Source organism: Meriones unguiculatus, chromosome 12, assembly GCF_030254825.1.
Source record: "Meriones unguiculatus strain TT.TT164.6M chromosome 12, Bangor_MerUng_6.1, whole genome shotgun sequence".
NCBI lineage: Eukaryota > Metazoa > Chordata > Mammalia > Rodentia > Muridae > Meriones > Meriones unguiculatus.
In genome coordinates this window covers 37,059,621-37,076,744 of record NC_083360.1, presented here as the reverse complement: position 1 = coordinate 37,076,744, position 17,124 = coordinate 37,059,621, and the positions used below count along the sequence as shown (strand labels likewise).

Genomic DNA, 17,124 nt, shown 5'->3' with positions numbered 1-17,124 from the left:
TTGCATCACTTGAAACTGAAGTTACAGACGATTGTGAGCTGCTATGTGGGTGCTGGAAATTGAGCCTCCTGGGTCCTCTGGAAGAGTAGCAAGTCCTTTTGACTGCTGAGCTATCTCTCCAGCTCTGGCTTGGGACTATTGATCCTCCTGCCTCAGCCTCATCCAGGATTGCATGCATGTGCTGCCACTTTTGACTTTGAGAGTTTAACCCATTTACATTTAAATTAATTACCCACAATAATAGATTTTTCTTCTTCTGTTTTTCTATTTTTCCTCTATGTCTTTGTTGTTTCTAATTTCCTTTGTGTTAAATATTTGGAGGTTCTTCTCACATACTTGTTAAATATTTTCTTAATGGTTACCATGGGGATTTACAACAGCCAGAACTGATAAAATGGTTTGATAGCAAATTATCTTATAAATCATGCAAATACTGTTATCCATTAGCATAGATTTATCATTTATGTTTTGTGTGTTTATCTTTTCTGTCACTTAAGAAATTAAACCTGAGTTACCATCTATTATAGTTTGAATATGTTTGAACACTTAGTGTCCAACTGGTAGGACTGTTCTGGAAGATTATTGAACATTTGGGATATGGAGCTAGCAGATATAGAACAATGGGGGTAGGCTTGAGTGATATCTCCTGCTTTTGTTCCAAGATTTTTTTGCTTCCTAATTTACCACAATGTGAACAAGCCATGTCATAAGCTCCTATCATCATGTGTGGTGCCAGGCCACACTTTCCTTAATGTGGTAGATAGCAGCCTCTAAAATTGAGCCAAAATAGATGTCTCCCCTTCCAACAGTTTCTTCTATTGGGCTAGTCTGTCTCAGTGATGAGAAAAGTAAACAATATGCTGGCCAACACAATTATAATGCTGGCTTTTAAATTTGCCATTACCTGAACTGGAAATCTTGGTTTCTTCATATGACTCTGAGCTGCCCCACAGAACGTCCCTTTTGCTTAACCTGAAGGACAGCAACTAGCACAACAGATCCCTGGGATTTGTTTAAGTATTCCTCTCCCTCTTCCTCTTCTTGTCAAAGAGTTTTAATTTGCCAAATATGAGGTTCTCTGGCACCATAAATACACAGATAGTCGTTTTAGCCCTTTAAACACATTATCCCTCTGCTTTGTGGCTTCTATAGTTTCTGATGAGAAGTCAAATAAGAATCTACCAAGAATCTTTATGCATGGCAAAGCATTCCTTTCTTGCTGTATTCAAGTTCTTCTCTGTGCCTTTGTCTTTTGACAGTTTGATTGTATGTTTCAGCATGTGGAATTTTTATATTCATTGGGTTTCTTGGTGAGCAGATTTGTTATTTTCATCAATTTAAAAACTTTTTAGCCATTGTTCTTTCCAGTATTCCTTCTCTCTCTTTTTACCTTTTCCTACTTCTGGATGGAATGTGCAGTCCTCATTGTGTGTATCTCAGTCATGTCCCAGTCTTCAATTGTCTTTATTTTCATGATAAATATGTAGGATTACAGCCCCACCTTCAAGTAAACTGATGTTCTCCATCTCAGAGCTGCTACTGACCAGCCTCAGATTCCAGAACCAGTTGCTCTTGCTTTCTCTCTCAATGGTTTTTTTTTTTTTTTTGGAGGACTGAGCATTTTACTTCATTTTATATGAGCCACCTATGAATGCATTCCTGCCTCCTTGCCCTTCTCAACTGTGTGTGTGTGTGTGTGTGTGTGTGTGTGTGTGATGTATGTATGTATGTGCACACATCTGATCCTCCTTATTTTTTGAGATAAGGTCTCTCACTAAACCTAGAATTCCAGATATTCAGTGTCTCAGATACCACCAACTCTGGGGAGCTGGGATTATAACATACATGGCCACACCAGCTTTCAGGTGGCTGCTGGGGATCCAAACTTAGCTCCTCATGCCTGTGAAACATGCGATCTGTCTACCAAGCCACGGCCCCAGCTTTCTCTCTCTTTGCAGTGCTGGAGTCACAAACGTGAGGTGGATGCTAGGCTGCTGAGCCCCAGCCCCAGCCCCATCCTCCTAATTTTTAAGACTATCTCTCTTACACTCACAGAAACGGTTATTAATGACATGTAAGGTATTTTGAAAGTGTTTCTAGATAAGTTCTTTAATCAGAATTTGCCTTTTCTTTGAAGGACTTCAAAATCATCAGTGGTTTAAAGAATCAGGGTTTTCTCAAAAACCTGCACAATTATATACCATGATGGCAGAATATGGCTCCCGGCTCTCTCATTACCAGGTGATGTTTCATTAAATTATTGTTGCATGTCATTCACTTAATACTGAATGTGCTACAAGGTAAGTCCATCTTGCATTATATTATCTTGGTTTTGTGAGACTAGCCAATTATAGTCTTACAACAAGCAGGTTCCTTTAAGTGGTTTTATGGCTAGGAAACCTCCTAAATTCTCCATACCTTTTGACCCCTTCACAGGAAAAGCTCCAGAAAAGGGGGAAAGGAGACAATGATTCCTTATTGCTAACCTTCCCCCCTCTCCAGCCAGAATAATGCTTTTCCTTTTCCTGAAGCTCTTGAAATATCAGTGAGATTTTTCTCTGTCCATACTACATTCCATAGCGCTTCCTAGCATTCCAGACTGTCCTAATTTGCTTTATATTGCTGTGGTAAACACCATGATCAAAAGCAACCAGAAGAAGAGAAGATTTGTTTGGCTTACACTTCCACCTTACAGTTCACCATGGAGGGAATCAGGGCAGAAACCTGGAGGCAGGTACTGAAGCAGAGATCATGGAGGAATGCTGCTTATTGGCTTGCTCTCCACGGTTTGCTCAGTTTGCTTTCCTATCCATCCTGCCTGCTCAGGGTAGGCACTATCCACAGTGGGCTGGGCCCTTCCATGTCAATCATTAATCAAGAAAATGGCCACTGCCTGCCTACAGGACAATCTGATTCTTCTCAACAAAGGTTTCCCTTTCCAACTTGTTTCAAGTTGCCCAAAACCTAACCAGCACACCAACTTTGGTCCTGGCCAAAAGGTCAGTGATATAAAACCCCACAGATAACATCTACAGCTCAAGGTCGTCCTTGAACTGGCGCAGCTCCTTAGGTTGTCCTCAGGAAACCGGATGTATATCCACAGTAAGCAGTGCTGCCCTGGCCTCCTATCTCTTCCCTCTGTCAAAGAAGGCTGCCATCCTTGAGTTCACACTAAATGCCACTTTCTATTGGATGTGTGAACAAGGCCACCTTCTCAGACATGGTGACAATGGAGTACATGGAAGACACACATGAAAGGTGCTCTTATGTCCTGTGGTATATTTCAAAGGTCCAAGTGCGATTTCAGAAGAAAGACAAGTGGGTGAAGAGGTGAGATTCAGAATTATTTCTCTTCTTTATTCCAGGCCAGGCTTCGCATGCCTAAGGAGCAAATAGAACTTTTAAAGTGAGTGGAATTTTTTATGTACCATTCTCTGCCATGACTCCAAACACTGAAACACTGGGGTTTGTTTTTTGGAAATGTATAAAACTAAAATAATTTTCTTTTTTTTTTTAATGCCATGCCACTCAAGAGTACTTTCCCTGGCTATTTCCTTTTAACCACCACAAAAAGCCAGATCTGTTTAAAATATCATATTCAGGTGAATCTAGAATGTTCCTATAATTCTAGTACTTAGAAAGCTGAAGCAGCAAGATCCCGATTTTGAAGCTACAACTGACAAGCCAACCTCAAATAAAAAATGGATAAGTAAATAGGTAAATGTCTAAAGTGTGGACATTACATGGATCTCTAGGTTACAGTTTAAAAAAACAAAAACAAAAACAAACAAACAAAAACACTTCTATCGGCTGCACTTGGAATGCAGGACATCCCAGCTGGAAGAGGATGACATTGGGATTTAGCATTCACCTGTATGACATCACTTGACTGACGCCAAGTGAGATTGGCTGCTTCCTGAATGCTCAGTAGTTGTAGAAAATAAAAAAAGTGTTGGGCTATATAATGTTTACCATTATCCCTAAAATTATCATGGAGGTATTATCTAACCCACTATCACAAATAATAAGACACAGACACCTGTTAGGCAATTTTATATTTGCCTTATTTACCTTGGCCAGGCAGATATTTCTACCTCACCATTCACTTCTCAACCCTCCCCCACCCCCATCCAATGCTTCTGCCTTAATCCTATTCTATTGGAGTACCTTTCATCCATAATCCCATGGTACTTGCTTTTATTCTTTATCTGGGTCTTTCCACACCATCATTGGAGTCCTTTCTCCAGTCCCACATGGTTCCTTCTCTAGGCTAACCCATCCTGGCGTCCTCCTTCCTCCTCTCTTCCAATCTGTTTGCTTCCTCAAAATCCCAGGGAACCAGCCTACCCCATCCTGCCCTACCCAGGTATAGGCTGTTTAATCAACCAATCAGGTATGTCTTAGTCAGGTTTACATAACAAGGATGGGTGTGTCCAGATCATCAGGTCCAGTAATTAGCATTAGACCAACCCCCAACACTCAGTGTAGAAAAAGCCAAGCAAGGACACCCTCTGACTCTTGCCATCTCAGTGTCCACCTCCTTTGCTTTCTCCTCCCCATAGAATCTATTTCTTCCTCTCCTTAAGTTGACTTCCTTTGCTTGCTTCTGGCCCTGAAGCTGTTGGCAGGTGTCTTACCGCTTTCCCCTCTCACCTTGTGGTTCTTCTGTGTACAGGAAGGAAAGCCAGACTTTGGAGAACAATTTTCGTGAAATTATGTTTTTAATTGAACAAATAGATGTTCTGAAGTCATTGCTTAGAGACATGAAGGACGGCGTACACAATCACAGCTGGCCTGTCCACCGAGAGGATGTGCAGGACCAGGCCACTGCTGAGATTCTAGATGAGGCAAGACGGGCTGGGGCATGGATGGGGGTGAGACAGTCAGCCGTGAGATGCTCATTTCATTTCTTCTACCAACTGGGTATCAATTGACATTAGCTCGTGTCCCCTGGGATACCCTGATGGGCTTCCTTTTCCTAGTGCTGTCCCTGGGAACCTAACTTTCCATCAGCACCATGTTACAGAGAGGACATTGTGTTGCCATACAACTTACATCCCACAAAACAACCAACCAGTGGTTCAGGAGTGATGCTCTTTGAATGTCCATAGCAAATACTTGGTAACAAGAGTTTCCATTCTACCCTTAGAACAATGCCTCTGGTGAGCGCCAGACTTAAGCCAGAAGCTTCCGGCATTGCTGACCCACTGCCTGGACCTCTACCAATTTCTCCTCCCTATGTCTATATTTGAAACATGTAGAAATCTAACCCTGGCATTCCATGGTTCCCAGGCTCTATGTTGTCTTTGTAAGTGTGGCACAGCATTTGAGTTAGTCAGTGATAACTCCAACTGTTCTGTCTTCTCAAGGATTCTTGCTCATTTTTGAATGAGAGTATCCTTCAGAGCCCAGCACTCGTTCACATGGGTGAACATTTGCTGTTATAAGCAATCATCTGGCCTTTGTAAGCTGCCTGATTCTCAGATAACTATAGACTATTCCAGCTTCTATTGCTAAGTATTGGATATCAGTGAAGGATAACAAGCAGCACCCCTGGCCCAGCTCCAGCTCATCCCATGGGAGCTGTACCATGGCACAGGGAGGAGGGCTTCAGAGGGAGCCCCAGGCCCTCCTTTCTGTGTGACCACAGTCCCAAACATGCTTTAGCTTTAGCTCTATTAGTTGCCTGAGAAGGGTCGCTCCCTCGGTGCTGTGGTCAAGACATCTGAGAGCATCAGTGCCTGGCTCTGAGAGCATCTGGAGCTGTTCAAACAGAATTCTTCAGATTAGTGAGTTCAGGTCTAAGTCCAAGAAACAACGAATGAAAGTTCAAGCAGTTATTGATATTAATAACAGGAAACTCTTCTTACAATCTTTACAGGAAATGTCAAACTTGGTACATTATGTACTTAAAAAGTTCAGAGGGGACCAAATACAGCTGGCTGATTATGCCCTGAAGTCAGCTGGTGAGTACAAAAAAAAAGTGAAGAGATGTGAATGTGTGGGGAAAAAAGGAATGATTTAATAAGACCATGTAAAATTCTTTATTAGAAAAATGACACACATTTTTAATGGCATCAAAAAGGGGGGAATTAACAAGTCTAGATACAAAAGAAGATATTAGAAGTGTCATTACTTGCTCTCAGTGCTCCATTAGCCTGTATCTAGAAGGACCACAGAGAAAGTGGAGATACCACAGGGAAGTCAAGCAGGTAGAGAATACTTAATTAAGCTCAGCAGACAGACACCACTGTGTATTATTATAGACCGTAATGACATACTTTAAAAGATGCTAAGTGCGTTATTGCTGATTAAAAGCTGGTCTTTAAAGGTGGGTTCACAAAGTGCTCAGCATCTTCCAATTGAAATTAAACCTTAAGAACTTACCTAAGTTGTGAACTGGAATCTCTGCAGTCTATGGGCGGGGCAGAGGAGAAGAGGGAAGGGCAGTGTGAGACAGTGTTGGTGAGTGAACTAATTTCTTAAAATGTACAGATGAGCGAAAGCGATTCAATAAGAAATGGATAACGATGTGTTGATTAGAGAAATCGTGTACTTAAAACCTTTCTGAAAAGAAAGCTATGTCTAGGGCTGGCAGAGGATAGGCAGTGGGCTGCTTACTAGTATACAAGGCCCCTGAGCACTGTGATAATTGAAATATGAATTGATAGATAAATAGATATATTTAGATAAAAAGAGAGATATTTAGATAGATAGACAGACAGACAGACAGATAGATAGATAAATAGAATATTTGCATACAAATCTAGCAAACAACTCAGATCCAAAATTTTTGAAAGCTTTCAAACATCAATAATAATAACACAGAAAATCCATTTTTAAGACTGGGCAAAAGATCAGAAAACAGTTTATTAAAAAAAAACCAAATGTGAAAGGAACGTGAAAAAATACTGGACATTGTTATTCGTTAGTGACATGCCAGTACACATCTATCAGAGCGGCAGACAGAGCCTGCCAAGCGCTGCAGACACTGGGAAGCCCTGGGCTTCTGTCCACGGCGTGTGTATGTGTGGATAGTAAGTGGTACGTCTGGAAGGCAGCCTGACCACTGCTTCTCAAGTTAAATATAGCCCCAGTGACCTGTCATGCTGCCTCTGGATTAAGAATTAAGTTTTACATTTACATGAAAACATGCATCACAAAGCTAGGAGTACAGCTCAGCAGCAGGAGTGCCTGCTTAGGATACACAAGGCTTGGTTTGGAGCCTCAGCTCTGTAAAACCCAAACACTCATCTGAGAAGACCTGTAGCAACCAGATGGATGTTCATAAGAACTAGAAACACCCGCTAACAGATGACTAAGGTACTCTGCAGGCAAGATAAACAACGACCCTGTGATGCTTGCTTTACGGTAAATCTAAGAAGCTGCATGCAACAGGCTGCAGATTGTGGTGTACTGGAAGGAGGCAGTACACGGGATGGCTGTACTAGGTGAGTGTGTGAAGAAGGATTGATTAGTGACCGTGCTGGCCTGTGGCTGGAGGTCGAGGAAAATGGGGAGGACTGCTACTTGCTATGGGGTTCTTTCAGAGAAGACTCCTTTCTGACCATGTTAAGGCAAGCAACACTGTTGCTGTACCCTTTACATGGGTGAATTGTTTCTCAAAGAAAGCTAAAAGCTAAATGAATGGAAATAGTAAATATGAGTTTCTTTAAAACCCACCATATTGTTGTTTTTTTTTAATAAAAGAATTATGGAGGAAAGCAGACTTATGTAGCTTAGCACACAAAAGGGGTTTTGCTGTCCAGTCATACAAGAAGGATTATAGAAGGACTAAGATATAAGATGCCTGCTTTAGTTTCAGTTCTAGAGAGATGACAAGCAATTGTAGGATAAATATGCCCCCCCAAATAAATATTGTATGACATAAGACTGCTACTGAAAATTTTATGATACATTTTTGATTGTGTGTATGTGTGTGTGTGTGTGTGTGTGTGTGTGTGTGCACGCACACTGGAGTCAAAGGTGGCTGTGAGCTTCATAAAGTAGGTATGAGGAAAAAAACTCAGGCCATCTGGAAGAGCAATACATGTTCTTAACCACGGAGACATCTCTCCAGCCTCTTAAACAATATTCCATATCTAAATTTCAAGCATAAATGGGAGATGTGTATTTCACTTTGCTGCATGAGGCAACCATGGTCCCACATTTAGAATTTCAAACTGTGCTATCCCAGAAGCACAGAACCTAGATGCCTGGTCAAGAACAGAGGCTTCAGTGTTATTCTGTGCTACTCAAGTAAATTTGAAGAAGTGATTTGCATTTTAAAATTTTTCATATCTAAAGTATGTTTCCTTCCTAGGATGAAATATCTTGAAGGGATACTATTTGATAAACATTTTTTACATTTCTTTGATTACAATTAAAGATCCTACAAAAAATTGAAGTTTGATGAATTTACACAATTACTGTTACATATATAACCTGAAGGGTATGCATGGTTTGACTTTGTGCTTCCTCCACTGTTGACTGAATGAGGAGGCTGAAAGAAAGTCTGATTTTCTGGATGATGATAAATATGACATACATATTAGTTTTAACTTTGGTTCAGTTGCTCTAGTATTTAGAATTTTTTAAAATCAAAAAATAGTTTCAGAAATTTTGCAAAACTAGAAAAAGCAAACATGGCTTTCTATCTAAATATGGTGGCACATACTTTCATTCCAAGGACTTAGGAAGCTGAAGCGGGATTGCTACAAGTTCAAGGCCAGCCTTCAGTACTGAGTGAGACTCTATTTCAAAAGCAAGAAACAAATGAGCAAACATCTTTTTGAAAATGATAGAATGTCAGTAGAAGATCCTCGAGTTCTATGTATAAATCTGACTTTGTGATGTTTCCAATAATGGCTTTTCAAGAATATCATTAAAATCAAGATGTCATGTATTAAGCTTTATGCAAAAGTTTAAAATATTTTGCAATTTTAGGAGCCTCTGTCATTGAAGCTGGAACCTCAGAAAGTTACAAAAACAATAAAGCAAAACTGTACTGGCATGGAATAGGGTTTCTCAATTATGAGATGCCTCCAGACATGATTCTTCAGGTAAGTGCTAAATAGGACACAAAAACCTATCTTAAGATTTTGTTATAAAACATCACGACTGTATTAATGTTTAAAATGGAGGCAAGAACATCACAATGCCCACAGGACCCAGACACATTCTTTACAGTTCTAAGCCATTACACTGTACAAATTATCTTAGAGTACTAAACTATTATTATTATGTCTTAAAGTCAGAAAAGTAGACTTTGTCAAAACATATAATTGCATACCTTTCATTTTTGTCGAGTCTGTGACTTTCCTTTTTCACTGAGAACTTTGGGTCATTTAACAAACATTTGTTAAAGAGGCAGTCTTGCAAAAGCCAGTCTGGCATTAGCTGCTATGCCAATCACATGTTCTCACAGGGTTGACTGTGTCAGAAATTGCCACTTAGGCTTCTCACTCACTTGGAAAGAAAATGACTGTCAACACATGATGAGCCACATGTCAGGCGTTGCTTTCAAATTTAAAAGTCTCTTCAAAGACAAACCTACAATCTTTCCTTGCCAGGCTACCATTTTATATCTAGTAAAAGAAATATTTTGTTTTTCTTCTTTACCGCCAGGACCTCCAAAGCCATCGTTAGACACCATTATCATCAACCCTATCAGCTATCACTGCACTCACCTTCATTTCCCATACCACTATCACTATCAGTTTTGCCACCATCATCGTGTTCACCATAAACACCATTGTGTTTCACCATTCACTTCTCACCATCACCACCACCATCAATCACCAGCAGTGCTTTAACCTCTAGCTGCCTTTCAACAGTGAAAGCAAACACACTGCTGTGACAGAGGCTCCAGTGGACAGAAGCACAAAGTGCTCTGGATGAACAAGCAGACCTAGGGTGTTTGGGAAGGTCTCCCATTTGATATGTGTCCTGAGGCTCCATGCTCTACTCCTAAGGGTCTTACAATTGGTAGTGATGAGCTGCTCAGTATGAAAGGTAAGGTTTATTTATGCACCCAGAAAAGAGATTAATTTAATGTTTTCTTTTCAGCCAGATGTCCACCCTGGAAAGTGTTGGGCCTTCCCAGGTTCCCAGGGTCATATCTTGATTAAGCTAGCCAGGAAGATCATCCCAACAGCAGTTACCATGGAACACATCTCTGAGAAGGTGTCGCCCTCAGGAAACATCTCAAGTGCACCCAAGGAGTTCTCTGTCTATGTGAGACACTGTCTAAATTTGTCATTGGGATTGGGTTGATATAGAGGGTGTTTGACTAGGAATAAGGAGCTACAGTCATGTCTTTGGAGATTGAAATTATGGCCTCGTGTAGGCCAAGCTAGCATTCTACTACTGAGCTATACCTCCAGCCGCAGGCCTGCCTTGCAATTTTTTTTTGCACTAAGTATTTGTGCCTCTGACTTCTAGGGCAGTACAGACTGAGAGGATTGGACCAGATGGTTTCTATGTTTGACTTTAGGTTTTTGCTTTACAGAACCAAAAAGTCATAGTGTACACCTGAAAGGTTGGATATTTACATAAACATTGTAATGCACCTTCCTCCTTTTCCCAGTTCCCAATTCTTTTTGTCTCAAAGCTCCCATTACGAGTATTTTCATCTGTTAATGAGGTACCTGCTTCTACATTTTCTTTTACCATTCTTTCTTTTCTTCTTTTTTTATCATTGGCTATTATTTGATGGCTCCCCTTCAGCAAAATATGAAAATCACCTCCTTTCTGTGGCTCTGCCCATCCAATATCTCTGTCTTTAAAAAACAGGTTTATAGATACATAATTTACATAGCATATGACTCATCCATTTGAAGTGCACACTTTGTGGCTTTAGTATACTCACAGTTATGTAGCCACCGCCACAATTTTAGAACATTTTTGTTGCCTCCCAAAGGAGCCCTATGCTACTTAATCTTCACCTCTCACCCCATCATCCACATCATATCCTTAGGTCCTAGCAACCGCTAATGGACTTTGACTCATAAATTCGCCTGTTCTGAACATTGTCATTATCAGTACGATAATGTACTGATATTGTACATTATCATGTGCTCTCTCGTGAATGATTAACACAGTATTTTCAAGGTTTATCTATGTTGTAGCACCTGTCAATCTTTGAGGTTTTTTTGAAACCAAAGAATAAATATTTGATTGTTTGTATTTTACTTATCCATTAGTTGGTAGACATCTGAGTTATTTTCAGATTTTGGGCTTTATAAATAAGGAGACTATGAATATTCATGTGCAAGGTTTTTCCATGGATGTTGGGTTTGGTTTCTAGGGAATATATGTTGGATTGTAACTCCACAGTCTGTGTTTCATATTTGAGGCTCTGACAAGAGTTGTGCCCTTTTTTTGTTTGTTTCAATCAGTGGCCGGTGTTTTCCTGGTGACTACTCAGCATGGCTCTCTGTTGAGCCATAAAGCACTTCAAAGTTGCTTTCTTTACTGTACACACTTTTTAAGTATTTCCAAAGGTATTTGCCACCAGTTTGTCTGTTTTGCTCACTTTGTTACATTTCTGTTTCTAAAACAGTCGTCAGAGGTGCATGTTCTCTCATTGTTCATTCCAGTCAGGTGAATGGCTTCACTCTTTCTCCCTCACTTCTTCCTCCCACCCCTTTGGAGTTATTCTACTGTTTGGCTCTAATCTGATGATGGCTAGATGATCCTGGAGTATGTCTATTACTGTAGGGTCTCCTTCCTGCATCCTAAAGTCTGTTTGTCATTTTCCTTTTCCCATTTATATTCCGTCTCTGAAAGACTGCATTTATTTTATTTGAACTCTTATGTTAAAATGTTCATTTCTCCCATCATAATTGTGCTCTCTAAGACTCTGGTTTCCACAGATGGTGCTTATTTAGAGTTTAATCACATTCTTTGATGTTTGCAGTTTGGACTTCTTGGCATTTGAAGATATGAATTGGTATCTGAGTTTGGTTTCATCTTCTGTTTGTGTACAGTGTTTCTTTTGATCTTATAAGTAGCTTTTCTTGAATGTCTTGATCCTCCTTTGAAGCCTGGTTACATAGTCAGTCTAGTTGACTCTGAAAGGATTCCCACGTGTGAGAATTGTCGACTTGGCTGATTTGCTGGAACCTGCTGTTTCCCCAGCAGGAAGAGACCAGGACAGACCTCAGCTGCACAACCAGCTGGCTCAGGAAGAGAGATTTGACGTGGACTGATGGTGGGGGCAGGGACTGCCACAGAACGAGGGCCCCTAAGGCTTGTTGAAATCGAGTCTCTCCCTTCTCCATACTGTAGCATACCATGGCCCAGATCCCAAGCCGTCCCTGTGGTGCTAATCTCACCTCAAGCCACAGGAGTTTGTGTTTCCATCTGCTGCCCTTTGAGCTTCCCCATGGTTTTTTGTCTGAGGGCCTACTCCCATTTTTCCTCGAAGTCTTAGGTCTTACCTCTGTCCTTTTATGTTATTGGCTACAGGAGAGTATATACTTCTTGTACCCACCAATGCTTCATATTCCATGCTGCTGAGGTTTCTTGACTCCAGCATCCAATTCTCACATTCATTGCAGTATTGAGTTAGGGATCGGTTTTGGCTGTCCCTGCCCATTCTGTGTTCATGAACTACTTACTATTCCTTATTTGCAGACATTCTGGCTGGTTCCTCCATGCAGGAACCGTTTAGCAATTACAAGTACTTCCCGTTTTTCTTCTATATTACAGAACTGATGAACCAAGCACTTCCTTTATTGCTCTTCACTCTTGGCCCTATTTCTTTGAGACAGTGTCCATCACTGAACTGGAAACCTGTCATCATGGCAAGGCTTGCCAGCCAGCCAGTTCTCAGGTTCTACCTGTCTCTAACCTCTGATGTTGGGGTTACGGGCACAGGTGGCCTTATCCAGATTTTCACGTGTTACTGAGGACTTGAACACAAATCTTCAAGCTTGTACAACAAGCAGTCTTATCCACTGAGCCCATGGTCCCCAGCTCCAGCACATGCAATTTCTGGTGAACTGTTGCTACTTGAACACCTGCATCCATTTCTTTCAACCAAGCACCCACTCATTATAGCCCCCATATCTGTGGTTTTCTTTGCAGGGCGTTATGAAAAAATGTGAAGGAGAAGAAATTTTCCTAGGTCAGTTTATGTATAACAAAACGGAAACAACCATTCAAACATTTGAGCTCCAGGTAATTATCCATTAGAAAATGTTGTTATGTTTGGCTTCACCACTAAGAGGGGTTTGCTGGAATTGCTACCTGAAACTAGTTATGACAAAAACACAAGCTAAATAAGGCTGTCATAACTTCTGTTCTTTGCTTACATATATTTCAATGCACACCATTTAACTGTATGTTATTGGTGTACAATTAATTGTAAGACAAAACAATTTCTAACTCATTTTTCCCTTGCTGTTGTTTCCCTAGATATTGATTTTCTTGGTCTTTTTTTAATAGTGCACCCAGTACACATGCACAGGAAGCAATCTACTACGTGAGCAATTCAGTTTGATAGTGACTCTCAACTGCCTTGAAAGTGTAGTATGAGGTGGAGAGAGGAACTCAGCAAATATTTAATGCTAGATAATATAGATAAAACGTCTCCTCCTAAACCAACGAGGGAAAACACCAACTGTTAACTTATAAACTCACTGAGCTGCACTAAAGTGTGCGAAATCTCTGTTCTTATTTATAGTTAGCCACAGGAAGTAACTGAAGAGATGTAGAAAGCTTCCCATACTAGGCAAGCCTAAGTGTTTATGATGCTTCCTGGTCAACAATGAATTGATCCAAGCCCCCTCACCCTCACCAAGTGCCTGAGCAGCTCTGCACACACAATGATCTCACACCCAGAATTGCACCACCAATGGAAAAATCTTTGGGAGAAAAGCAGGTACTTTATGTGTACTAAACACATAAAGATTTTCCTTGTTAGTGTGTATTAGACAGTACAACATCGCGACTGTTTGCGTAGCATTTACACTGTATTCAGGATTATAAAATATCTTAAGATGATCTTAGCTACTGGAAAACCAACCCTGACTTATATGCACATAGTATGCCACTTTACATTGGGGACTTGAGCACCCATGGATCTATCCTCAACAGGAGGTCCTAGAAGCCATTCTTCCAGATACCAAAGGGTGACTAACTATCATAAATTAACATATTTGAGTTTTATATCTGATTTGAATATTATTTTATGAAACAGGGTCTTTCTTATGGTAGCCTAGGCTATCCTTCAACTCATGATTCTTCTATTTCAGCCTTCATAGTTGGTTTGAAGAGGTCTGGTTTTCATACAACTCTCCTTTTGCTAGCACAGCAGTGAGTGTGAGGAGAGACAACAGCAGTGGGAGCCACTGGCTTATTTGGGCCTCCTGTATCTATCTGTTCATGGTATCTTTCCTTCCAGGAGCTCATTTTCTCATCCATTAGAGCACCATTGGGATGTACTTGTGTTAGGGAAAACAGGAGGTTCCCACATTCCCCATTATATCAGCATTCATTGGGATTCGTCAAAAGGAACTTTTATAAGTCATTCATGTTTTCTTTTCTTTGTTTCCAGAATGAAGCTTCTGAATCTTTGCTATGTGTGAAACTTCAAATCCTTAGCAACTGGGGACATCCAAAGTATACTTGTTTGTACAGATTTAGAGTCCACGGCATTCCCAGTGATCACACTTAGGGGAGTTGGTGCAGAAGGTGGTGGCCGTGCAACCAGAACGTCCAAGGATGCTTATTATTCCCTTATGTCAGATTGCACCCCTAAGACTCAGAGACTGAGTGGGAGGGAAGCCTCAGACTCATTCCTACTAGGCAGTAAGAAGTGAATGAATTTTACTAATAAAAAAGAAAAGAAAAGAAAAGAAAATCAAGCTGACAGCCATCTACTTTGCCTTGAGCATCCAGAGGTGAATCTGTGTATAGAAGAGGGTCTCACTAGGAAGTCATTCTCACCACAGCTTCTGCACGGTCAGTTCTTCTCCTATGTCAGGCACAATGCCCACCATCACTACATTATCAACACCGAGCTGCTGGCTTTGGGCATTGAAAGCAGAAAAGCCACAAGTAATATTTAAGTTAGAGATAAAAGTTCATGACAAAATCAGGCCATGAATATTTGCAGATAGTTTGATGGACTCCTCAAAACTGGGTACTGTTCTCCTGAAAATACAAATGGGCCAGTCAAATGGCTCACCTGGTAAAGAACCTTTGTGGCTAAGCATGATGATCTGAGTTCAACCCTCAGACCATACATGGTGGAAGGAGAGAATCAACTCCCTAAAGTTGTCCTCTGAACCTCCAACACAAAATAAATAAATACATACTTAAAAAAAATTACAAACAAGTAGAAACTCTACTAATCTGATAGGTGTGAAGCTACCACATGTAAATCAAAGTTACACACACACACACACACACACAAAACAACTATTCGATCAAGGGCTTAATTTATAAAAGCCAAAGCAAAGAGCATAAGCATCGGGTAAAATAAAGGAGAATTTGTATGTGGGAAAGGCCTTTTGCATCAGAAAGCAAAAGTTTTTAAAAAATGACAAGCTCGACTCAGCTGTGAAGACATCAATTCTTTCTTAACTAATTTAGAATAATAATGATCTCAACTAAAATTGGAAAGTTATGGTCAGTATGGAGCAGTCATGAGACGGTAATGGGTAATGGAGCTCACCTGCAGGGACAGAACAGAGCATATGGCTAGCATGTGTGAGGCCCCGGATTCTATCCCGACCAGTGAAGCAAAAATAATTATTTCCAAAAAAATAATTTATAATTATATGTGTGAAAATGATACAATTTTTTTTAAAAGAATTATTCCTGGGCGTAGAGACAGAACACCTGGGACTCCAGTATTAGGGAAACTGAGGCAAGGAGAGCCTGAGTTTGAGTCTGGCCTAGGATAATTAGACAGAACTTGTCTCAAATAAGAAACACGTCTTGGCCATCAGGATGACTCACCTGAAAACCACATGGAGGATGAAGAGCACCAATGCCTTCAAGCTGCCCTGTGATTTCCACATGCAGATCATGGCATGAAGGCCAGGACACACATGCCATCACACGCACATCGACATGTAACACACAAAATAAATACATGAGAAATCAAATGGCTCAATTTTTTTAAAATATTCGCATTTGAAGTGATGCACCTTAAAGAATTTTTTTTAACACTATGAGGGAAGAAAAGAAGTGGGATGGTGGAAAAAGAAGATGACTGTGAAATGGATCACTCAAGTGAAAAATAGCTACTCCATGGAGACTATTATTCTGTTCTGTCTACATTAAATTATGTTGATATTTCAAGGTTTATTTGGCTTTGGAAAAGAAAAATATGCGTAGTTTTATACCTCAACAGTATGTTGTAGAGTAACTTGATTCTAAATTTCATAACAACCCACCTATTATTTGGGGTGGGAGGGGGATCTGTATTACAATATGAGTAGCAGGTATGTTTCCATTTTGTTTCAGATTTATTTGCAACATTATTTATGGAAACCTGAAAAAAAATTCAGACAGAAAAGTTCTGTGACAAGCCCTTAAAACTATAGTCAGAAACATACGGTGTTGGCACACTAACACATTAGTGCAACTAACAAGTCCAAGACAGATTTATATCCGTGTGGGGACTGTGTATGCAGCAAGGTGTAAACTCACAGGCATGGAGGCTTAGTTTTCTCTTTCTAGAGTTACATACAACACTATGGACTGGTAAATTCTAAGTAAAAGAGGTTTATTTCTTTTCATGGTTCTGGTACACTTTCAGAAGGATGCATTTGTCGGTGGCTTTCATGCTGGTAGTCTCAAGACTCTGGGTAACACATGGTAGGAGCAAGGAGTTTACACAACCTATCCAAACTAGCTCTTATATCAGTCCACGCTGGTGATAAGCCATAATCCCACATGAATCCCATAAAGCCATATGAATGGTTAACCAGTCAATGAGTGCAGAGCCATAATCACCACTTAGTACTCCTACACACTAATATTTATTATGCACCAGGAGAGGACAAACCGTATAAGCATAACATCTGAGCGCAACAAAGAAAATGGCTTGAAATAATTATCTAGTCGTTAAGAAAACAAAATTGCTTCTTTATTACTTTACAATGG

At 40.4% G+C, this 17,124-nt stretch overlaps 1 protein-coding gene across 1 annotated transcript in view; it reads left to right on the top strand.

The window, feature by feature from the left end:
• Sun3 (Sad1 and UNC84 domain containing 3) overlaps nt 1-16,092 on the top strand; it is a 28,175-nt gene extending 12,083 nt beyond the window's left edge. The window contains exons 3-10 of the mRNA XM_021651028.2: nt 2,138-2,241; nt 3,366-3,406; nt 4,676-4,847; nt 5,882-5,966; nt 8,947-9,062; nt 10,069-10,236; nt 13,093-13,185; nt 14,564-16,092. Of these exons, the coding sequence (XP_021506703.2) occupies nt 2,138-2,241; nt 3,366-3,406; nt 4,676-4,847; nt 5,882-5,966; nt 8,947-9,062; nt 10,069-10,236; nt 13,093-13,185; nt 14,564-14,683 (899 nt within the window). The 3' untranslated portion in view covers nt 14,684-16,092. The remainder of the gene's footprint in view (nt 1-2,137; nt 2,242-3,365; nt 3,407-4,675; nt 4,848-5,881; nt 5,967-8,946; nt 9,063-10,068; nt 10,237-13,092; nt 13,186-14,563) is intronic.
• The last annotated feature ends 1,032 nt before the right edge of the window (nt 16,093-17,124 follow it).